Source organism: Mixophyes fleayi, chromosome 7 (assembly GCF_038048845.1).
Source record: "Mixophyes fleayi isolate aMixFle1 chromosome 7, aMixFle1.hap1, whole genome shotgun sequence".
NCBI classification, from domain to species: domain Eukaryota; kingdom Metazoa; phylum Chordata; class Amphibia; order Anura; family Limnodynastidae; genus Mixophyes; species Mixophyes fleayi.
In genome coordinates, this window is record NC_134408.1 from 142,264,600 (window position 1) to 142,281,497 (window position 16,898).

At 42.3% G+C, this 16,898-nt stretch overlaps 1 protein-coding gene across 5 annotated transcripts in view; it reads right to left on the minus strand.

The window, feature by feature from the left end:
• The window catches only part of THSD7B (thrombospondin type 1 domain containing 7B), a 303,781-nt gene that overhangs the window by 177,729 nt on the left and 109,154 nt on the right, over positions 1 to 16,898 (minus strand). For 4 of the 5 annotated variants that reach the window (XR_012678316.1, XM_075180948.1, XM_075180947.1 and 1 more), the window contains exons 6-7: positions 15,915 to 16,070; positions 13,876 to 14,076 (exon numbers count right to left, since the gene is read on the minus strand). Coding sequence is in view for 4 of the 5 variants with exons in the window: in XM_075180948.1 (XP_075037049.1) it covers positions 13,876 to 14,076; positions 15,915 to 16,070 (357 nt within the window). In the remaining variant the exon portion in view is untranslated. The remainder of the gene's footprint in view (positions 1 to 13,875; positions 14,077 to 15,914; positions 16,071 to 16,898) is intronic. The other variant, XM_075180946.1, reaches the window with a different exon arrangement.

Consider the following 16,898-nt stretch of genomic DNA (forward strand, 5'->3'; position numbering starts at 1 on the left):
AACCTCTCCCAGGTATGATGAGGTTCCTGTCAGCAACTTACGTAATATAATGTATAGAAGTGTCATATACAGAGTAGACAACAGCATCTTTACAGTGCCTTCGATATCCGCAAATGATACGCCTCCTATGAAGCATATCTGACAACACTTCCAAGTCTCATTAGATCGCACCTCAAGGTCGTCGTTCTGCCCTTACTGTGCTCAACAAACATTTGCCCGTCCCCATTTCACCTTTCCCGGTGTAGGGGGCTGCGTCTGAGATACGCAGAAACCTAAATACGGATACGTTTCATGCGCAGTATGGAAATGCAGATTTTTACACCACCTCAACCCTACATGAGGCTCAAATGGTGCAGGTTTTGAAAAACACAAACTTTATTCAACTCCTTAGCAATAATCATATGATCAAAGCTGTTCTAACCACGTCATATTCTCCAATCATGTTCACCAGAATACACACTACGCAGCTTTCAGTGATGGTTTTAATGTAATGATTTGTGTATGCCCTCCTGCACCCTTTATCAAATACATGACATTATTTCTCCTGCCCTGTTGCTTTTCAGTTTTGTATCCATGTCACCAGTAACAGTTATTTCCTTTCCCCCGGCTCTGTGTGCTGTCTGCATTGGATACAACTCTATCTAGAGGATCTTTGTGTTCCCACTATGTCTATTGTTCCAATTTCCTCCTATTGTCTCTTATGACCCCCTACTGTTAGAATGTAACCTCTCATGGACAGGGTCCTCTACCCGATCTCTCATGCCTGTACCCTATGTCTCATCTCGCCCCACCCTCCATCCTCCTCTCTGCCCCTGTTTTGTCTTATGCTGAATTGTTTTTATATTCCATGTGGTTTCTTCTGTTAATTGCATCCATGTATATATTATTTTGTACATCTGTATCCATTGGTCTTATCGTTATGTACTTATGCAATGTTGTAATTGTGTTGCCTTATGAATAAAAGACTATAATATATAATAATACACGTCATTCCCACCTCTGTTTGAGAACCCCTTCTCTACAATAATGATGATTTTCTCATTAGACCTTGTGGCCGGGTCCCCAAGTACCGGCCGCCACACGAGCCATCATGAAATTGACTCTGGCACCGGGAGGGTTAATACCCCGCGCCGGAGGGGTTAAATTACCAGGTGCCGCGTGAAAAGTGTTTAATGAAATGTTTTAGAAATAAATAAAAAAATGTATTTTAAATGTGCATATATTTTTACATAGTTATAGTATACCCCCCCCTTCCCCCTGCCACTAGCAGCCATGTTAAGGTGTTAAACTCTCTGGGCTGATGCACGTGCAAACTCTCTGGGCTGATGCACGCGCAGGCTGCATGAATCAGCCTAGATTGGTTAAAGATACAGAAGGACGGTTTACCTCCTGTTAAGACAAGTCTCAAATGTGTATAAAAAAAGACTCTGTTTTTTATTAAAAGCTGTTCTTCTTCTTTAATCTGACCCAATCACTGGTACCTTGAACAAGTGTAAGAGCAAATAAACATCACTTGCTTCATAGACATGCTTGGAAACTTCTCTATCCTGTGACCTACAGATTAAACCCAACTCTAATCCGTTCCCGGCTGTTCTGAGATTTGGACCCAGCTTTCCAGTACCACCGCTCTGCCTGCTACCCAGCAGCTCTGGCCAGTGGGATAGGCCAGGGGGATCCATCTACAGCAACCCTGATCTATAGGACAAGGTCAGGGGTACCAGCCCAGGTACACCAGTAACAGGCTAAGCTACCAGCGTCAGTCACCCCTAAGAAACCCGGATCTGGATGCCGGTAAGGAGTCCAGTGGTGGCAGCACTTGTAAGCCCCTCCTACTGCGGCAAGAGGGCGCATTTGGGACGTTGGCAAAGTAAGCCCAACCGTTTCCCAGCAACAGCAGACCGGGTGGCATTGGTGGTCCATCCTGTCAGAGACCTTTCTACCCATTGATACCAGAATGGATCGCACTGTGTGAAGGCTCTGAACACCATTCAGCTCCCGGCAGTGAGACCATTTGATGGGTTTGCAGAAATGCATCTCCAGAGGGCTCCTAGGGTCTGACATTAAGTGTCATAGGTAAAAGCACATTACAGTGTAGTCAGGCTGTATAATGTGTTACACAAATAGCACATTGCTGGTCAGTCACGAGAGCTCTATAAAGACTTAAGGTGATAAACTGCTGCTGAGAACCAAGTGCTAGGTCTTGTATGCATTGAATTTGTCAGGTACGCAACTATAATTAATAAAATTTTCATTGTTCATAAAATCATCACTATAATTAAAAAACCCATCATTGTGCTTAGTATGGGAAAGCTCCGGGTAAAGCGGACACCGGCAGGGAGGGCTTCTTACATTGGGGAAAGCCCTAAATCTGGCAAAAACACCTGGTCAGAACTAGACCCAACAAGCACCAAAAGTTTCTGCTGGGTCCAGTAGATGCCCATAAATACATATTGACCTAATGGTCCCATCCATTATCAGAAAGGTTTTAATTTATGAAGCGAGTCCTTTATATTTTAGAAACTAAGCATGGAAAGATACAGAATGGGCATCTTGTGGATTATATTGCCTTAAGCCCTGTAAACATATCATTTGAGCGAATAAATATTTCATTAGGAAAATATGGGAATTTAGCTGAATCGTATTCCCAGCTGTGTCTCCTGGGACTGAGAGGAGCCTCATTATTGATAAGTTTAGTCTCTCCTCATTGCAGTTTTATAGCAATATTCCTGCTTAGGTATTTTAAAAACTTTTTTAATAGCAAAACGCACTGTACGGAGCATTAACCTTTCATATTACTATCCATGGAAAATCTACTATATTAGAAAATAAAAACAACATCCAGTTTGGGTGTACACAATATTCTGGCAACAATGTAACACTAGTGACATCATTTAAGGAGTCACCACCTCTGAAGGACTCTTTACCCACCAGGCATAACCTCCCCTATTGTGGTAAAATGTTGGGGTGACTCCCCCAAAACTTCATTGTTGTCTTTTTTTTGTTGTTTCCTATCCACTGCACTTAAGAGCTTGCTAGTTCCCTGTGCAGCAGGTGCCATTATGTCCGTGAGACCCGATGCATCCCACCTGCTGCACCAATGGTAGTCCCGCTACTGACTGCTATCTTTAGTCCTCCAGCTTCCAAGGAGCTTTTCAAAGATTGCTAAGTAAAGCTGGGTACACACTACAGAAATTTCGACCAACTTTTAATCCGAGCGATTTTACATGCGACCGATGGTCCGATCGCTCGGTCCATGGACTGCATACACACTAGCCTTGTTTAGGACGATAAAGGGAAGAGCGGATGTCCCTTTAGCGACTTTTTACAGCCATGTTATCGTGAGCAATGACTGTAATTTCGTACTCACTGTTGTGGATCGGTCGGAAGTTTATACACACTACACAGCGGAAACGAGATTGGACCGAAAATATTTAACGGTACGACCAACCAAATGAGGCGACAATCGTCCATTTGGACAGACTTTCGACCATCGTGTCACTGCACACACTGACCCGACTTTTGAATGAGCGGTCGTATGTCGGCTGTTTGAGCCGATTATTGGAAGAAAACAGTGTAGTGTGTACCCAGCTTTAATAATGAAGCCATGGCAGCACCTGATTGGATGGCCAATGGCCCCTGCACCCACCCAATCTAGTCCAGTTTGGATTTAATTATTCCGCTAACAACCACTTTGTATGTCATTCCTTTGTCCTATTTGATGAGTATACTTTAGTGTTGTTACACTGAGAATTTTATTGCTGAAATTGTCAATGGACACCGAAACGCGTTAAGAATTTCACATTACACCCAGCTCATCGATTACCTGCACACAAGAACCAGTTGAACAGCAAAGCGGTGACTCATCTTGCTGCACGGACGCGGTTACACTGAAGTGGACTCAGAGTGAATCTTTCTTTGCTGGAGCCGTTATTTGGGAAGCGAACTCCCCAAGAGACTAATGGTGCGGCGGTGAGATCTCAAAAATACCAGCACAGCTGGAAATTATATGGGAGGCTGTTTACATATTTACACCACTGATAGCCTCCTATGCTTTCCTGAGGGCTGGTGGACATATTCCTTACAGATAAGGAACTGAACAAGTAATGATAGTGCATTATCGTGCACTTACCTTGGAAATCAGGTCCCGCTGTGTCCTCCGCATATATAATAAAGGTGCATCGCAGCAGATATCCAGCTCTGCTCCGAAGAGCAGAGCTGGACAGCGCATGTGTGGAGGGATCACATGATCCCACCTTGTCACTCACCGCTCGCTGCAGAGACAGAGCAGGGATCTTTGTGCGCATGAGCAGTTCTTTGAAATGCACATGCACAATTGAAGGATGAAGAGGAGCGAAGAACACCTGGAGGAGATCCTGAGACAGCGCTTCCGAAGAGGGGGGTAAGTGTGATTTTTTTTTTATCACAGAAACAACAGTTTATCGGAACTGTTGTTTCTGTGATCCGTTTTTCATAAATTTGAGAAATAGTTCAATCCTTATCAATGTGATAAGGATTGAAAACTATTTTTCACTTTATGAAAAGATTGATAAATGTGCCCCACAGAGAGAGAGAGAGAGAGAGAGAGAGACTAGGGTCAATTTAATAGCAGCCAATTATCCTACTAATATGTTTTTGGAATGTGGGAGGAAACCGGAGCACCCGGAGGAAACCCACGCAAACATGGGGAGAACATACAAACTCCTCACAGATAATTCCATGGTCGGGAATCGAACTCATGACCCCAGTGCCGAGAGAGAGAAAGAGAGAGAGCGAGCGAGCATTAGTTGTTTTTCAGAATGTTTTTTATAAGCAAATGACTGGGTAATCTCAAACTGTGCCCTTTGTGCAGTGTCTTAATTCTCAAAGGGAAAATCTATATCCGTTGTCACAGTGTCAGGAGGTTGATCTAAAGCTTCATCTGCTGTATTTTATGACAAAGCATATATATTCTTACACTGGTCATATTAATAAGTCTCAAGGAGGATCTTAGAATGACAATTAAAGTATCCAACTGTGTTCTATTTACAGATACTGTATATAGATTTACTTATTACTGTCATTGGGCCAGATGCAGAATGGAGCGCAAGTGTAAGCGTCACTTGCAATAAAAAAAAGTGCTCGTTGTATTCAGAAGGGAAGATGTGAACATGTGCAAAAACATTTTATTTTTTTTGTATGTGAGGAATCCAATTGCTACCAAGCATCATATAAACTATCCTAACTAGTACAGCAGGAACAACGTCCCGACGTGAAAAAAAATTATCTATTTTGCATATTTGCCACAACACGCTCAACAAATTCTACTCTATGGCGGACGACTACGGAAGTCTTAATAAGTGTCTGCGTATCATTCACACACCTCTAATTACAAGCAGTTCGTTAGTTCAGGGGTTCACCATCATCATCATCGTCCGCTGGTTAAACCTGATGCTAACCATTTGCAAATAAAACTGCTCAGCTGTATCTGTAACTATGTCCCAGTCTGAATCCATACCACAGTTGCGTACATTACCAGATGTGCGCCATTCCCTGGATCCACAAGGCTATCGATGTCCCCAGCGAACCCTCGGAATCTATTGCGTACTGGAGCTCCAGTGCGCAGGCCTGGCCTATATTGTTTGGCCTCCCTGCTGTAGACCCTATGCCAGTGTTGGCAAACCTGTGACACTTCCGGTATAGTAAAACTACAAGTCCCAGCATGCTTTGCCAATATATAGCAGCTTATTGCTGGAAGGTTATACTGTGACTTGTAGTTTCACAACACCTGGAGTGTCACAGGTTAGCCAACACTGTCCTATGCTCTCTCCTCTGATGGTGGCCGCCATCTTGAATGTCGGGTCCTCCGGAATATTTAAGATGCCTGTTCTATGAAAATGATGCCAGATCTTCAAATCCTGTAGCCTGATAAGATGCTGAAATAATTGGCTCCTCTGTATTCTGTAATCCAGGTATCCTGTATCTTTGCGCCTATTCAGCAGATCCTGGTATCCACTATTAGATGCTTTTCAGCTAATCCTGGTATCCAGGAATCCTGTATCCGTTCCTATTCTGGTCACTCTTTGCCCGCTAATAACATCTTCTAATGTCAGTGTCGCCTGGTATCTGGAGGACTGCGACCTGTGGGGTGAAGCAGCGAAACCCAAATCTTCTTACGGGAATTGGTGGCGAAAATCTTCATCTCGTTACACTCCCCGCCTCAGTGGTGGGTGGAGTCAAACCAGGCAGACTGCAAAGAGTCCAACTGTCCCTGTGAATTCTGTGACAGAATGACACTTACCCCATAAGTACACCTTTTCATCTTTTCTGAACTCATTGAACTCCACCAGTATAAAGAGCCTGTTTCACGTTGGGATGTATGTCCATTTGTGTAGAGTATCTTGCGTGAAATAGTTCTGTGCACGCTCAGAAAGAGCCCTGCTGCCAATGAATGCAGCTTCATGCAATTCATGTCTAATGACACTTACAGCAACATATGACTTGACGGGAGGAACAGGGGAGGGAAGGGGCGGATGAACGTAGGCACTGTACAGTTTGGGGCGTGCCGAGGGCGTTCCCACACAGATGCGGCCAATTCAGGTCCTGGGTTTCTTGTAAGTACGCCTGGATTCAGCCGTATCATTTGCATCAGATACAAGGCAGGTGTAAGTGCCGACTGACAGTGATGACTGATGTGAGTGCGTTCTCTGTACAGCGCTGCGGAATTAGTGGCGCTATAGAAATAACTGCTGATGATAACTTTGTTTTAAAAACTACACTTGTGCCACTGTATGACGAGTTTACTCCTTCTAGGCTACACTCCAGCAGAAAATATACATAATAATATATACATAATAATAACAAACAGTATCCCCCCCGCGTTTGTCTTATTTAACCTAGGTCATACATGCCAACTCTCCCGGAATGTCCGGGAGACTCCCGGCTTTTGGGTAGGTCTTCTGGAATCCCGGGAGAGCTGGCGATTCTCCCGTATCTGCCCACTTCACTAAATTAGAGCCGGCATGTACGGCATGTACCACTGTAAAAAGACCCAAAACAGTCACCGGAGGAGGGTCCAAAATGGAGCAAATCGTGGAGCCCCACCCCCTCCGCCCATACACCCCTCATGCCATCTAGGATCTCCCGGACCTGGCGAACATAAGGTTGGCAAGTATGCCCTAAGTGTGCTGCAGGCCATTACAATAATGTGATGATGATAGTGATATTTGTCTGGTTGTGTAAAAATCAGCTCTGCAAAATAGATCAAAGGTTACTTAGATCAGAAGGGAAAACAATGTAACCTCTTATTCTAGGTGCACTTGCAGCCTACGTAGCATTCTGGGTAATCTGTGGGACTATTACTGAACCTGGGAAAAGCTCGGTCTACACACAGCACGTAAAGAAGTAAAATCTGCAGCATTTGGCAATTAATATGCAGGACTATAATTTAGACAGCAATGTATTCCCTTTCCCAAGCGCGCTCATTTCACTGAAAGGCCAATAAACAAGAGTTCAAGGGTGAAATAAATATGAGCCGACCTGGAAAGTAATTTAGAAACTCAAGCGATACTATCCACATATATGATTTATGAATGTATCACTAAGGTAATGGCTGCTGCTTGTTAGTTCTGGGAGCCTGGAATGAGAATGTATTTTTTTTTTTCTTATTTTCAAACTGCGCTTTATTTGAATATTTTTTCCTCTGATTAAGTCACCGGAAAATATTTATCCTCACAAGAAGCCGGTAGTAAAAGCAATGCTTGTGGAAATGAGCACTGAGGCGGGTATTATAGTCTAGGCTGAAGAGATATTGCTTTCTAGAGCGAGGTCTCGGATTATGTGAACTTCCCTTTATGGAATATTCAGCAATATCAACCAATATTTGCCTCTACACTGCGGGGCCCATTAGGAAGTGAGCACAATACATTTCAGAAAGCAGAAAGCAACTAGTCACATTCATTTTAAGATTGAGCGAATTTGACGGATGCAGACGGTAGCTTTTATTTGGGGGGGGGGGGGGGTATACTGCAGGGAAGGAGCAGTAACTTACCAAACTAGATAATACCTCTTTTGCAGATCGGCATTGTATATAACACAAATATAGATAATTATCTGTTTTGTGCGGTCCCTGATTGGTTCTAGCCCCCTCCTATTTGCATTCAGAAGTATCTCAAGTGATACGATTCACATACATCAGTGCAGGTGCATTAAATAAATAATTGTGTGGGTTTTTCCTTTGCCCTGCAGCTACAATTTGGATGTATTTTAATGAGACGACAATCCACATGTCAGAGATTGAGAGTTGTCTAGGAGCAGTCTTCTCTCCCATAATGCTTTGTGATCAAACGGTGAAATGCTCAGCTCACTGTTACATAGAGCGAGATACGAGTCCGCTGCACATAATGAATATTTATACTGATATAATAGCCCTTCTATTATCTTGCTTGTGTTCTGCAGAAAACAGCTACATTAAGTGGGGACTTAATGTTCTTCTACAGATGGCGGTTAGTAGTTAATGTTAAGATGGGTGTTGAAAATCAAGGACGTGATTGGTCCTTTTTAATATCTCAGCAAATAAAACTAAGGGCCTGATTCATTAAGGATCGTAACTTAAGAAGTTTCTTATTTCAGTCTCCTGGACAAAACCATGTTACAATGCAAGGGGTGCAAATCAGTATTCTGTTTTGCACATAAGTTAATTAAATACTGACTGTTTTTTCATGCAGTAAGATCCTTAATGAATCAGGCCCTAAATACTGAAATATTACAGAGGGTTTGGAATACATGGCCAGTCTGTTTGATACACATGAGTTTTTAAATGTTACATTTTAACATCAACTGTAAGAACAATGTATAATTTATCTGGATCATAAGAAGCTATAGGGATTATAGAATGAAGCCATTGTGAAATATGTTTAATTGTATTAAACCCTGATGCTTGTGATGCCAAGATTGATTGACCAATGTTGCCTTTTACAAAGACATAAGGGAAGCCATGTTTTTAAATAAACGAGTCATGTCAACCTCAATCTATTTATTATAATATCAAATTACAAAGAAACCTAACAATTCACCTCTGCACATTGTCACATAACATGATAGAAACGTTCATATATATCAAGGGTTATAACAAGGTACAGGAGGGAAACATTCTTCAAAGGAAGAGAAGTATTAGAACACGAGGACATGTACTAAGACTAGGGAGAAGTAGGTTCAAAAGGAAACTGAGATGAAACTACATCACAGAAAGGGTAGTGGATACGTGGAATAGCCTCCCATCAGAGGTGGTAGAGGCTGATACTGTAGAATAAATTAAACATGCTTGGTATAGACATAATAATATCTTTGTAAAGAATATAGGATGAAATAAGGTTTGAGGTTACCATAGGTTAATAAAACAATGGGGCAGACTAGATGGGCCAAGTGGTTCTTATCTGCCGTCAAATTCTATATTACATTCTATGTTTCTATCAGACCAATTAGGCCCCTGATCCACCAGTGTAAGAAATCATGCTGTGACTAGTATTTTTAATGTTTATAAAATCATGTTAACGGATATGGGGATGGAACCTACTGATTCCAATGACCTCATACCCGGTTGTGCCAGCATGCACCCTCTCTTACAGATGCAACCTAATAAAATTAAAATGAAAACAAATTAAAACAAATAAAATTAGTGCAGTCCCGCAAAGTACTCGATTTGTAAACAATTCTTTTTCTGTCTCATTACCCATTGTCACAATCCACTGTCACAATCCCAAGTGGTAGATTTACTAACTCTAGCTGCCATTTATCTAGTATGTTATAGAAAATGATAGATAGAATGTGATTGGTTGCTAGGAGCAATAACTCCACTGCTCCTAATTAGAAGTTTTAGTAAATCTAATCCAAGGGATTAATTTACAAAATGACAGAGGAGCAAATAAAGATGATTGTGACCTTATTCTGACGGATCAGGCAGATTAGTCAGTTGGATCCGTGCATCGTGGTCCGGTAATATCTGCATTATTATATACCCCTAACACAGTGACAGACAATCATATACACGCCAGGGCTACATGGTGCGGCCCTCTAACTGCCAAAAGGGCCGCACATCACCCATAATCTCAGTGATAAGGAAAAACTATACATTTAATCAATGACAGAGCGACCTATTTGTAATAACATAACAGCAGGTATATTAAGCAAGTGTTACAAGCTATAACAAAGATATCTGACAATAAAGCAGTCAGGAGCTGTGATACAATCCCTAGTCATGTTATAGTCTACCACTCAGACTGTCTTTTTTTTAAATCGATCTTGTCACAGTGTCACACAGCTATTGATGGATAGTTTTGGACATAGTTGCCTACTCTTCCGGAATGTCCGGGAGGCTCACGAATTTCTGGGACCCGGGAGAGTAGGGCAACCTCCGGGGCCACTTAATTAGTTAAGTGACGGGGGACGGGACTTAGGACACGATTCACGCATCATTGCGGCCCCACCCCCTGCTATAATAGGGTAGGGCCAAATGATGCGATTCACCAAGCCCCGCCCACCCACCTCGCCTGTGGAACTCCAGGAGGCCAACTTGCTAAAAGTTGGCAAGTATAGTTTTGGATAGAGAGATTATTTTTACTTTCACATCAAACCTTTAAAAAGTTTGAGATATTCACAGTATTGTTGTCAAAAGCCTAAACAAACAGATTGTATGCAAAGAGCAGAGACAGACATAAAATGCAATATATATATATATATATATATATGTGTGTGTGTGTGTGAACAACCGGTCTACCAGCCCGCTGGAAGTAATTCATTTTTACTACATATATCAGTAACCCTTGCTACCGTAATGAGCAACATCCTGACTCCCAGGGCAATCGTTAATCAAAATCTGCTCAGCTCCTGCACACTGTGGACTGAGCACTCGGGAACTTGATTCAAATATTAATGTTATATAATCCTGGAGAATAAATGTACAGTACAAAACATTTACATTTACCTGTTTGATTAATGAGCAGTGTATGCTGTGCTAGAAAATTACCTCTGTGTCAGATTGGGATACTTGCAGACCCACCAGAGAATCCAGAGTGAAAATAAAATATTTTGCATAGTGCATGCCATATATCACTACAGATTTTGATAATTATTTTCGGAGTCATCACAGTAAATAAACTGATATTCCTATTTTTGTCATCTTATGAAACATGCCAGTGAGGCCAGGGATCCCCCAGCAGTCTATCTGTTAGTGTTAGTCACTAAAGTTGTGATTTGGAACAATTATAAATAAAAGTGAAAAGGCGCCCCAGAAACAGGGGTAGGCCTGGCCTACCTGCGGCTCACCAGGTGTGGTGAATCTACAAGTCCCAGCATGCTTTGCTAGCCAACAGCCAGCCGAGAGCTTGCAGAGTACGCTGGGAATTGTAGTTTCACAAGCCAAAGGCTGTCCAGGCCTAAATTAGAGTGTACTAATGACCACAAATAATTTGTATTTATCTGATCTCTAAAGTGCAAATTACAGACAGTGAACTAATATTCCATTATGGAGGTGTTGGGAACTCTTAATACGTAGCGGAATAACAACTGTAGCTGTTGGCGAGGAAAGTGTATGCAGCTACTTTAAGGCAGCAGCACATACTTGCCGACTATTGATATCTGTCATGTGACCATAGCCCCACTCCCTAATAGAAAATGCCAAAATTCACGGCATTGAATAGCGGGGTGGCGCTTAATGACGTCATTAAGCCCTGCCTCCGCTATTCGATGCCGTGAATTTCTGCATTTCATAGTGAATGCAGTCAGGATCCGGGAGGTCGTCTACTCTTCCGGGAGGACTCCCCGAAATTCAGGAGCCTCCTGGAAATTCCGGGAAAGTAGGCAAGTATGCAACAGCATGATCAAGTACATTAAAGCACCCATCGGTGACTGGCAATTTTGTGCACTTTCCAGTGTTGTGGTGCAGTCTGATTGAGGAATAAGATTTAATAAAATAATAATATCAGTTCAAAGTATGTTGAATAGAAATTAATTGGACAAAAGTCACCGCTTGTGTCACCAACCGAAGATAAGCATTGTGGGAACTCATGTACTTGGATAACCTTTGTACTTAATAGCCAACCTGGTCAATCATTGGATCTATAGAACTATGAGTGCCCATGTACATGTGGCCTCTAAGAGGCTGACTAATAGACACAAGGACATTGCATGGGTGGTTATCCAGGGATGTCTGCCTCTCAGGACATTCATGCACTCCCGGAACCTGTGCAGATATGTCCACTGCCCCTTCTGCATCGCCAGAAAGGAAACAGCACAGCAAATTTTTTGGGACTGCCCCACTGCACAAGCACTGTTGGATGCCTTGGAATACGAACTTAAGGACAGTATGCCCAGGACTTGCCTTTCATACCATTCGGTATTTTATGGATTACTTCCTGGGACCCACACTATTGTGGCAATCCAGGAGGCTGAGAGCCTAATTAACTGTTTTAAGGACGCTATTTGGCTTTCCAGGAATCGCCTCATCTTGAAAAGGGAGAAGATGACCATCCAGGACTGTCGCAGACTGATCCACAGCCTTCTAAGAGACTATAACACCCTGGACAGTCCTGAGGAAGAGGAAGATGATTGTTTTTTTTTATCTCCCTCTTCTTCTTCTCCCCCCATGTGTCTGTTTATTCAACAATGCCTTGGGCTTGTGTCTCCCCTCCCTTACCCCCTCCAACCCATTCCCCCATCACCGTTTGAAGTTTTGTTGAATGTCTTGCCTTAATTTATACACCCTTCCCTATATTTTGTGTCTGTCTCAATAAAGCTTCGGGCTTGTGACTTCCCTACCCTACGCCTCTCACCTACCGTCCCATCACATCCATTACTTTTTTGAATATGTTATGAGGTTTATGTTTGCATGCTTAGTGCAGTACTCGATGTATAGTGTAGGATATATCTTGTACTTTATGTCTTGTATTGTACTAAAATGTATGAATGATTATGTTTCACGCTGTACTGCATACACTTGAATGTAATATATTGTGTAGTTTTTGTACCTTTATACAAATAAAGACAATTTTTACAATTAAAAAATAAGTGCCCATATACATAAATAACTTGAATATATAAACTCTATATTATACAATAGTTGCATTGGACACCCAAATTTTCCCTGATCAGTAAGGCAGGGGCCTTATATAACTCCTACTTACCTACTTTTGACTGGCTCCCTCTGGGAGATCACTAAAGAGGGGTGTGAAAGGAGGGTGGAAGGGGGTGGGGCTTCATGATTTGCATAGTTTTGGCCCCGCCCCCAGGGACATATGCCTGTTTGGGGTCTTTTTACAGTGTTAAAAAGACCCAAAGCAGGCATTACGTCTCTGGGGGCGGGGCCAAAATGATGCAAATCCACCCCCCTTCTGCCCATACACCCCTCCATGCCGGCAGATGCGGAAAAATTCGAGAGTCTCCCGGACATTCCGGGAGAGTTGGCATGTATGATATAACTACTATGTGTAGTTGAAACAAGATTTTAGTCACTTGGATTAGCTACTTATTGGCCTTGCCCCTCTCACTTCAGATTTGTCTATGTGTGGACACAGTAGTTTTCCCCCTGTTATGCAAAATGACAAGAATAGATGGTCTGACTCAAGTTCTATACACGTAAATAGATAAAAAATGAATATTACTATGTCTATCATCAGAGGTACATTGTGGAGGTGATTTGGGTAAGTAATCCTTAATCGCAGAAAGACAATGCAGAAAGTATCACATAGACATCTTTTTAAAATGTATCTGTTTAAAAATATCTATATTTCAAAAGAGGGTAAAGGAGAGGTGGGGGGCAGGTGGCACCTTCGCCTTCCATGCTATGACATGTTCTAAGAGACTTTTTGGATCATTGGATAAAGAATACATTACGAGGGGACTCACCAATCTCACCCTGGCACGTTGTGTTGATGTGGTATTTCCCATGCCCACATTCCCCATTTTCGGGAACACAATGTAATTCCCCGAACACGGCCCATCTGTAACACACGGGATCATCACAGGGCACTGATTCTTCTAAATGTGGACAGTTTCCCCCACTAATCATGGACTCCACTGTAACTTGTCTTCTTCTGAATTTATAACCTAAAACAAGACAACTGAGTTAACATTTAGGAAAAAAAAGGTAACATACAAAGCCCAAAATGGCCCAGTTACAGAGCAAAATCAGCTTCTTGCCGTACGCCTTTATCAACCATGCCAACCTCCAATTCACCACGACAATACTTCATCTCTGAGAGGTCACACCACCTTCAGCCAGCGATTTCTGAAAGCTTGTGCAGCATGTGTGCCTCTCAGTAACTTATAGTTGTCATTTACTAACCAGAAATCTTCCACTGGGCAAAAGCAGCTTTGGGCTGCAGTGCACCAAGATTTGGGTTATGTGTACCCAGATCGCATAGTTTTTTAGACCAAGGTGGCGGCATTTGTAGAGGAGATGAAGTTTGCAGAGACGGAGGGAAGAATTGGGCAGAGTGAGGGTGTTTCTTGGTAGGTACGGATTAGGCACATACAGGAGTGAAAAACTATACCGCAGGGGTGAATAGCAATATTTGGGGGGGCATGCGTGGGTTCCAGCACGTGCATAGTGATGCCCCGTTTGGGTTTCACTGCATATGTTATGTGCAGATCGGAGAAGTAAGTGGTTGCAGGAAGTGTCGAAACTACAACCCTTGCACGGGGCGCAGCGTCTCACCTGCACACCCCATTACCCCACAACGGTAATGGCAGTAGATCCACCACTGGATACATGACTGTACCCATCCAGTGTGCTTTGTAAATGAGGCCCAATGTACACTAACATGGACTTAGGCTCTCTGACTCCTGGAGGAGGCCAAAGCTACCAGCTACAACATATAGGTATGTGTAGGTCCAACACAAGAATCACCAGTTGTTTTGGCAAAGACTACGTTATTATATCTGAGCAGTTTTTAACACAATCATCATCATCATTTATTTATATAGCGCCAACATATTCTGTAGCGCTTTACAATTGGGGACAAACATAGTAAACTAATAAACAAACTGGGTAAAACAGACAAAGAGGTGAGAAGGCTGCTCGCAAGCTTACAATCTGTGGGACAATGGGAGTTTGAAACATGAGGTTAAGTCTACATTTTGCATTTCGGTCCAGACAGACTGCAAAGGTAAAAGTGACTCATAAGCTTAATGATCCTGTCACACAACAATGTTGGTCAGGGGGTAGTTGTCTTGTGTGAAATTGTGCAACGGGTCGTAATAGGGTAATGTAGTGAGGTTAAGAGGGTGGTTGAGGAATATTATAAGCTTGTCTGAAGAGGTGGGTTTTCTGACAACGCTTGAAAGTTTGTAGACCAGAGAAGAGTCTTATTGTGCGAGGGAGAGAATTCCATAGAGTGGGTGCAGCCCAAAAAAAGTCCTGTAACCGGGAATGGGAGGATGTAATGAGGGTGGATGAGAGACGCAGATCTTGTGCAAAACGGAGTTGCCGAGTTGGGAGATATTTTGAGACAAGAGAGGAGATGTATGTTGGTGCAGCTTTGTTGATGGCCTTGTAGGTTAGTAAAAGTATTTTATATTGGATTCGGTAGAAAACAGGCCACCAGTGTAGAGACATACAGAGTGATTCAGCAGATTTTTAAGGTGCCTCAAAACTCCACAGTGCAGGACAGTCAGAGTTACACATCATACAAAACACAAATCTCATATGAAACAGAACAAGTACAGAGGAGGTGCAGACGTGAGACAGAGGGTAGAAGTGGCCCTGGTTATAAGAGCTTACAGTCTAGAAGGGGGGCAATGCTGAGACAATAGGAGCTAGTGGGACAGGTGTGGACATGAATTTGGAGCTGGTGGAACATGCAGAGGGTATCAAGTCGAGGCACGAGGATATAATAACTTGTACGTTTTGTAAGATACACAAAACATTATAGAAGAAAAATTACCTTTTCTCCCATGAGGGTCCAGACAATTTTCATGTATACACGGCCCCCAGTCCGTCCAGGAAGACACTAAGCAGTCTGTGGCACATGCGATGTTGCACAGCTGAGTTGAAGATGGTGCCGTTCCCACACAAAACTCTGGCCCTACAGGTCTGTAGACTAAATAATACAGAGCAATAAATATTATGTTACAATCATCATCATCAACACTTATTTATATAGCGACAACAGATTCCATACCGCTTTACAATTGGGAGCAAACAGTAATAAAACAATACTGGGTAATACATACAGACAGAGAGGTAAGATAATGTCTTTCAACAAACATTTAGTTATTTTACAAAATGTCCATTCTGTGTGTACAGTGACAAGACCTGATGCTGCGGGTCCCAAAACTCCAGATCTGGTCTAATTCTTATATGTATACTTAAATGGAATTTCATCAGACAGAGTTCAGCATTTGTGTTACCCTGGAATACGACACAAAGCTGCAGTCTGCATATAATCTTATCCGATGCAGTGAGCACAGAAGAGCTGTCTTATATTCCAAAGCAAAACAAGAACCAATCTACCAGATAATGGCTGGAAAACACAGTAGAAAGCCAGAGATACAGCAATTTATTTTGTTAAAACTACAGGAGTGAGAGAGCGTACAACCCAATAAGTTAAAGCATGAATGTAAGACTAACATCTTAAAAAAAAATTGTAATATTAAATTTGACTTTGCATTTCTAGACAGGGATGGGAGAGTGTTTATGTAACAGATAATTGACCTTCGTATAAATATAACATTGTTCAGAATCCATTACATGTACTTTTAATAGAAAAAGGATACATTTAAATCAGTTAAATGCTGAGTTCTCTTTGTGAAGAAGGCTTTGTCTTATCAGGAAAGATGTTCTGCATAAGCAACAAAGCTATGACATAAGACTTCTCCTTGTACAGTTTATGCAACAGTCCTACAATCTACAAGTTATTCTTATACAG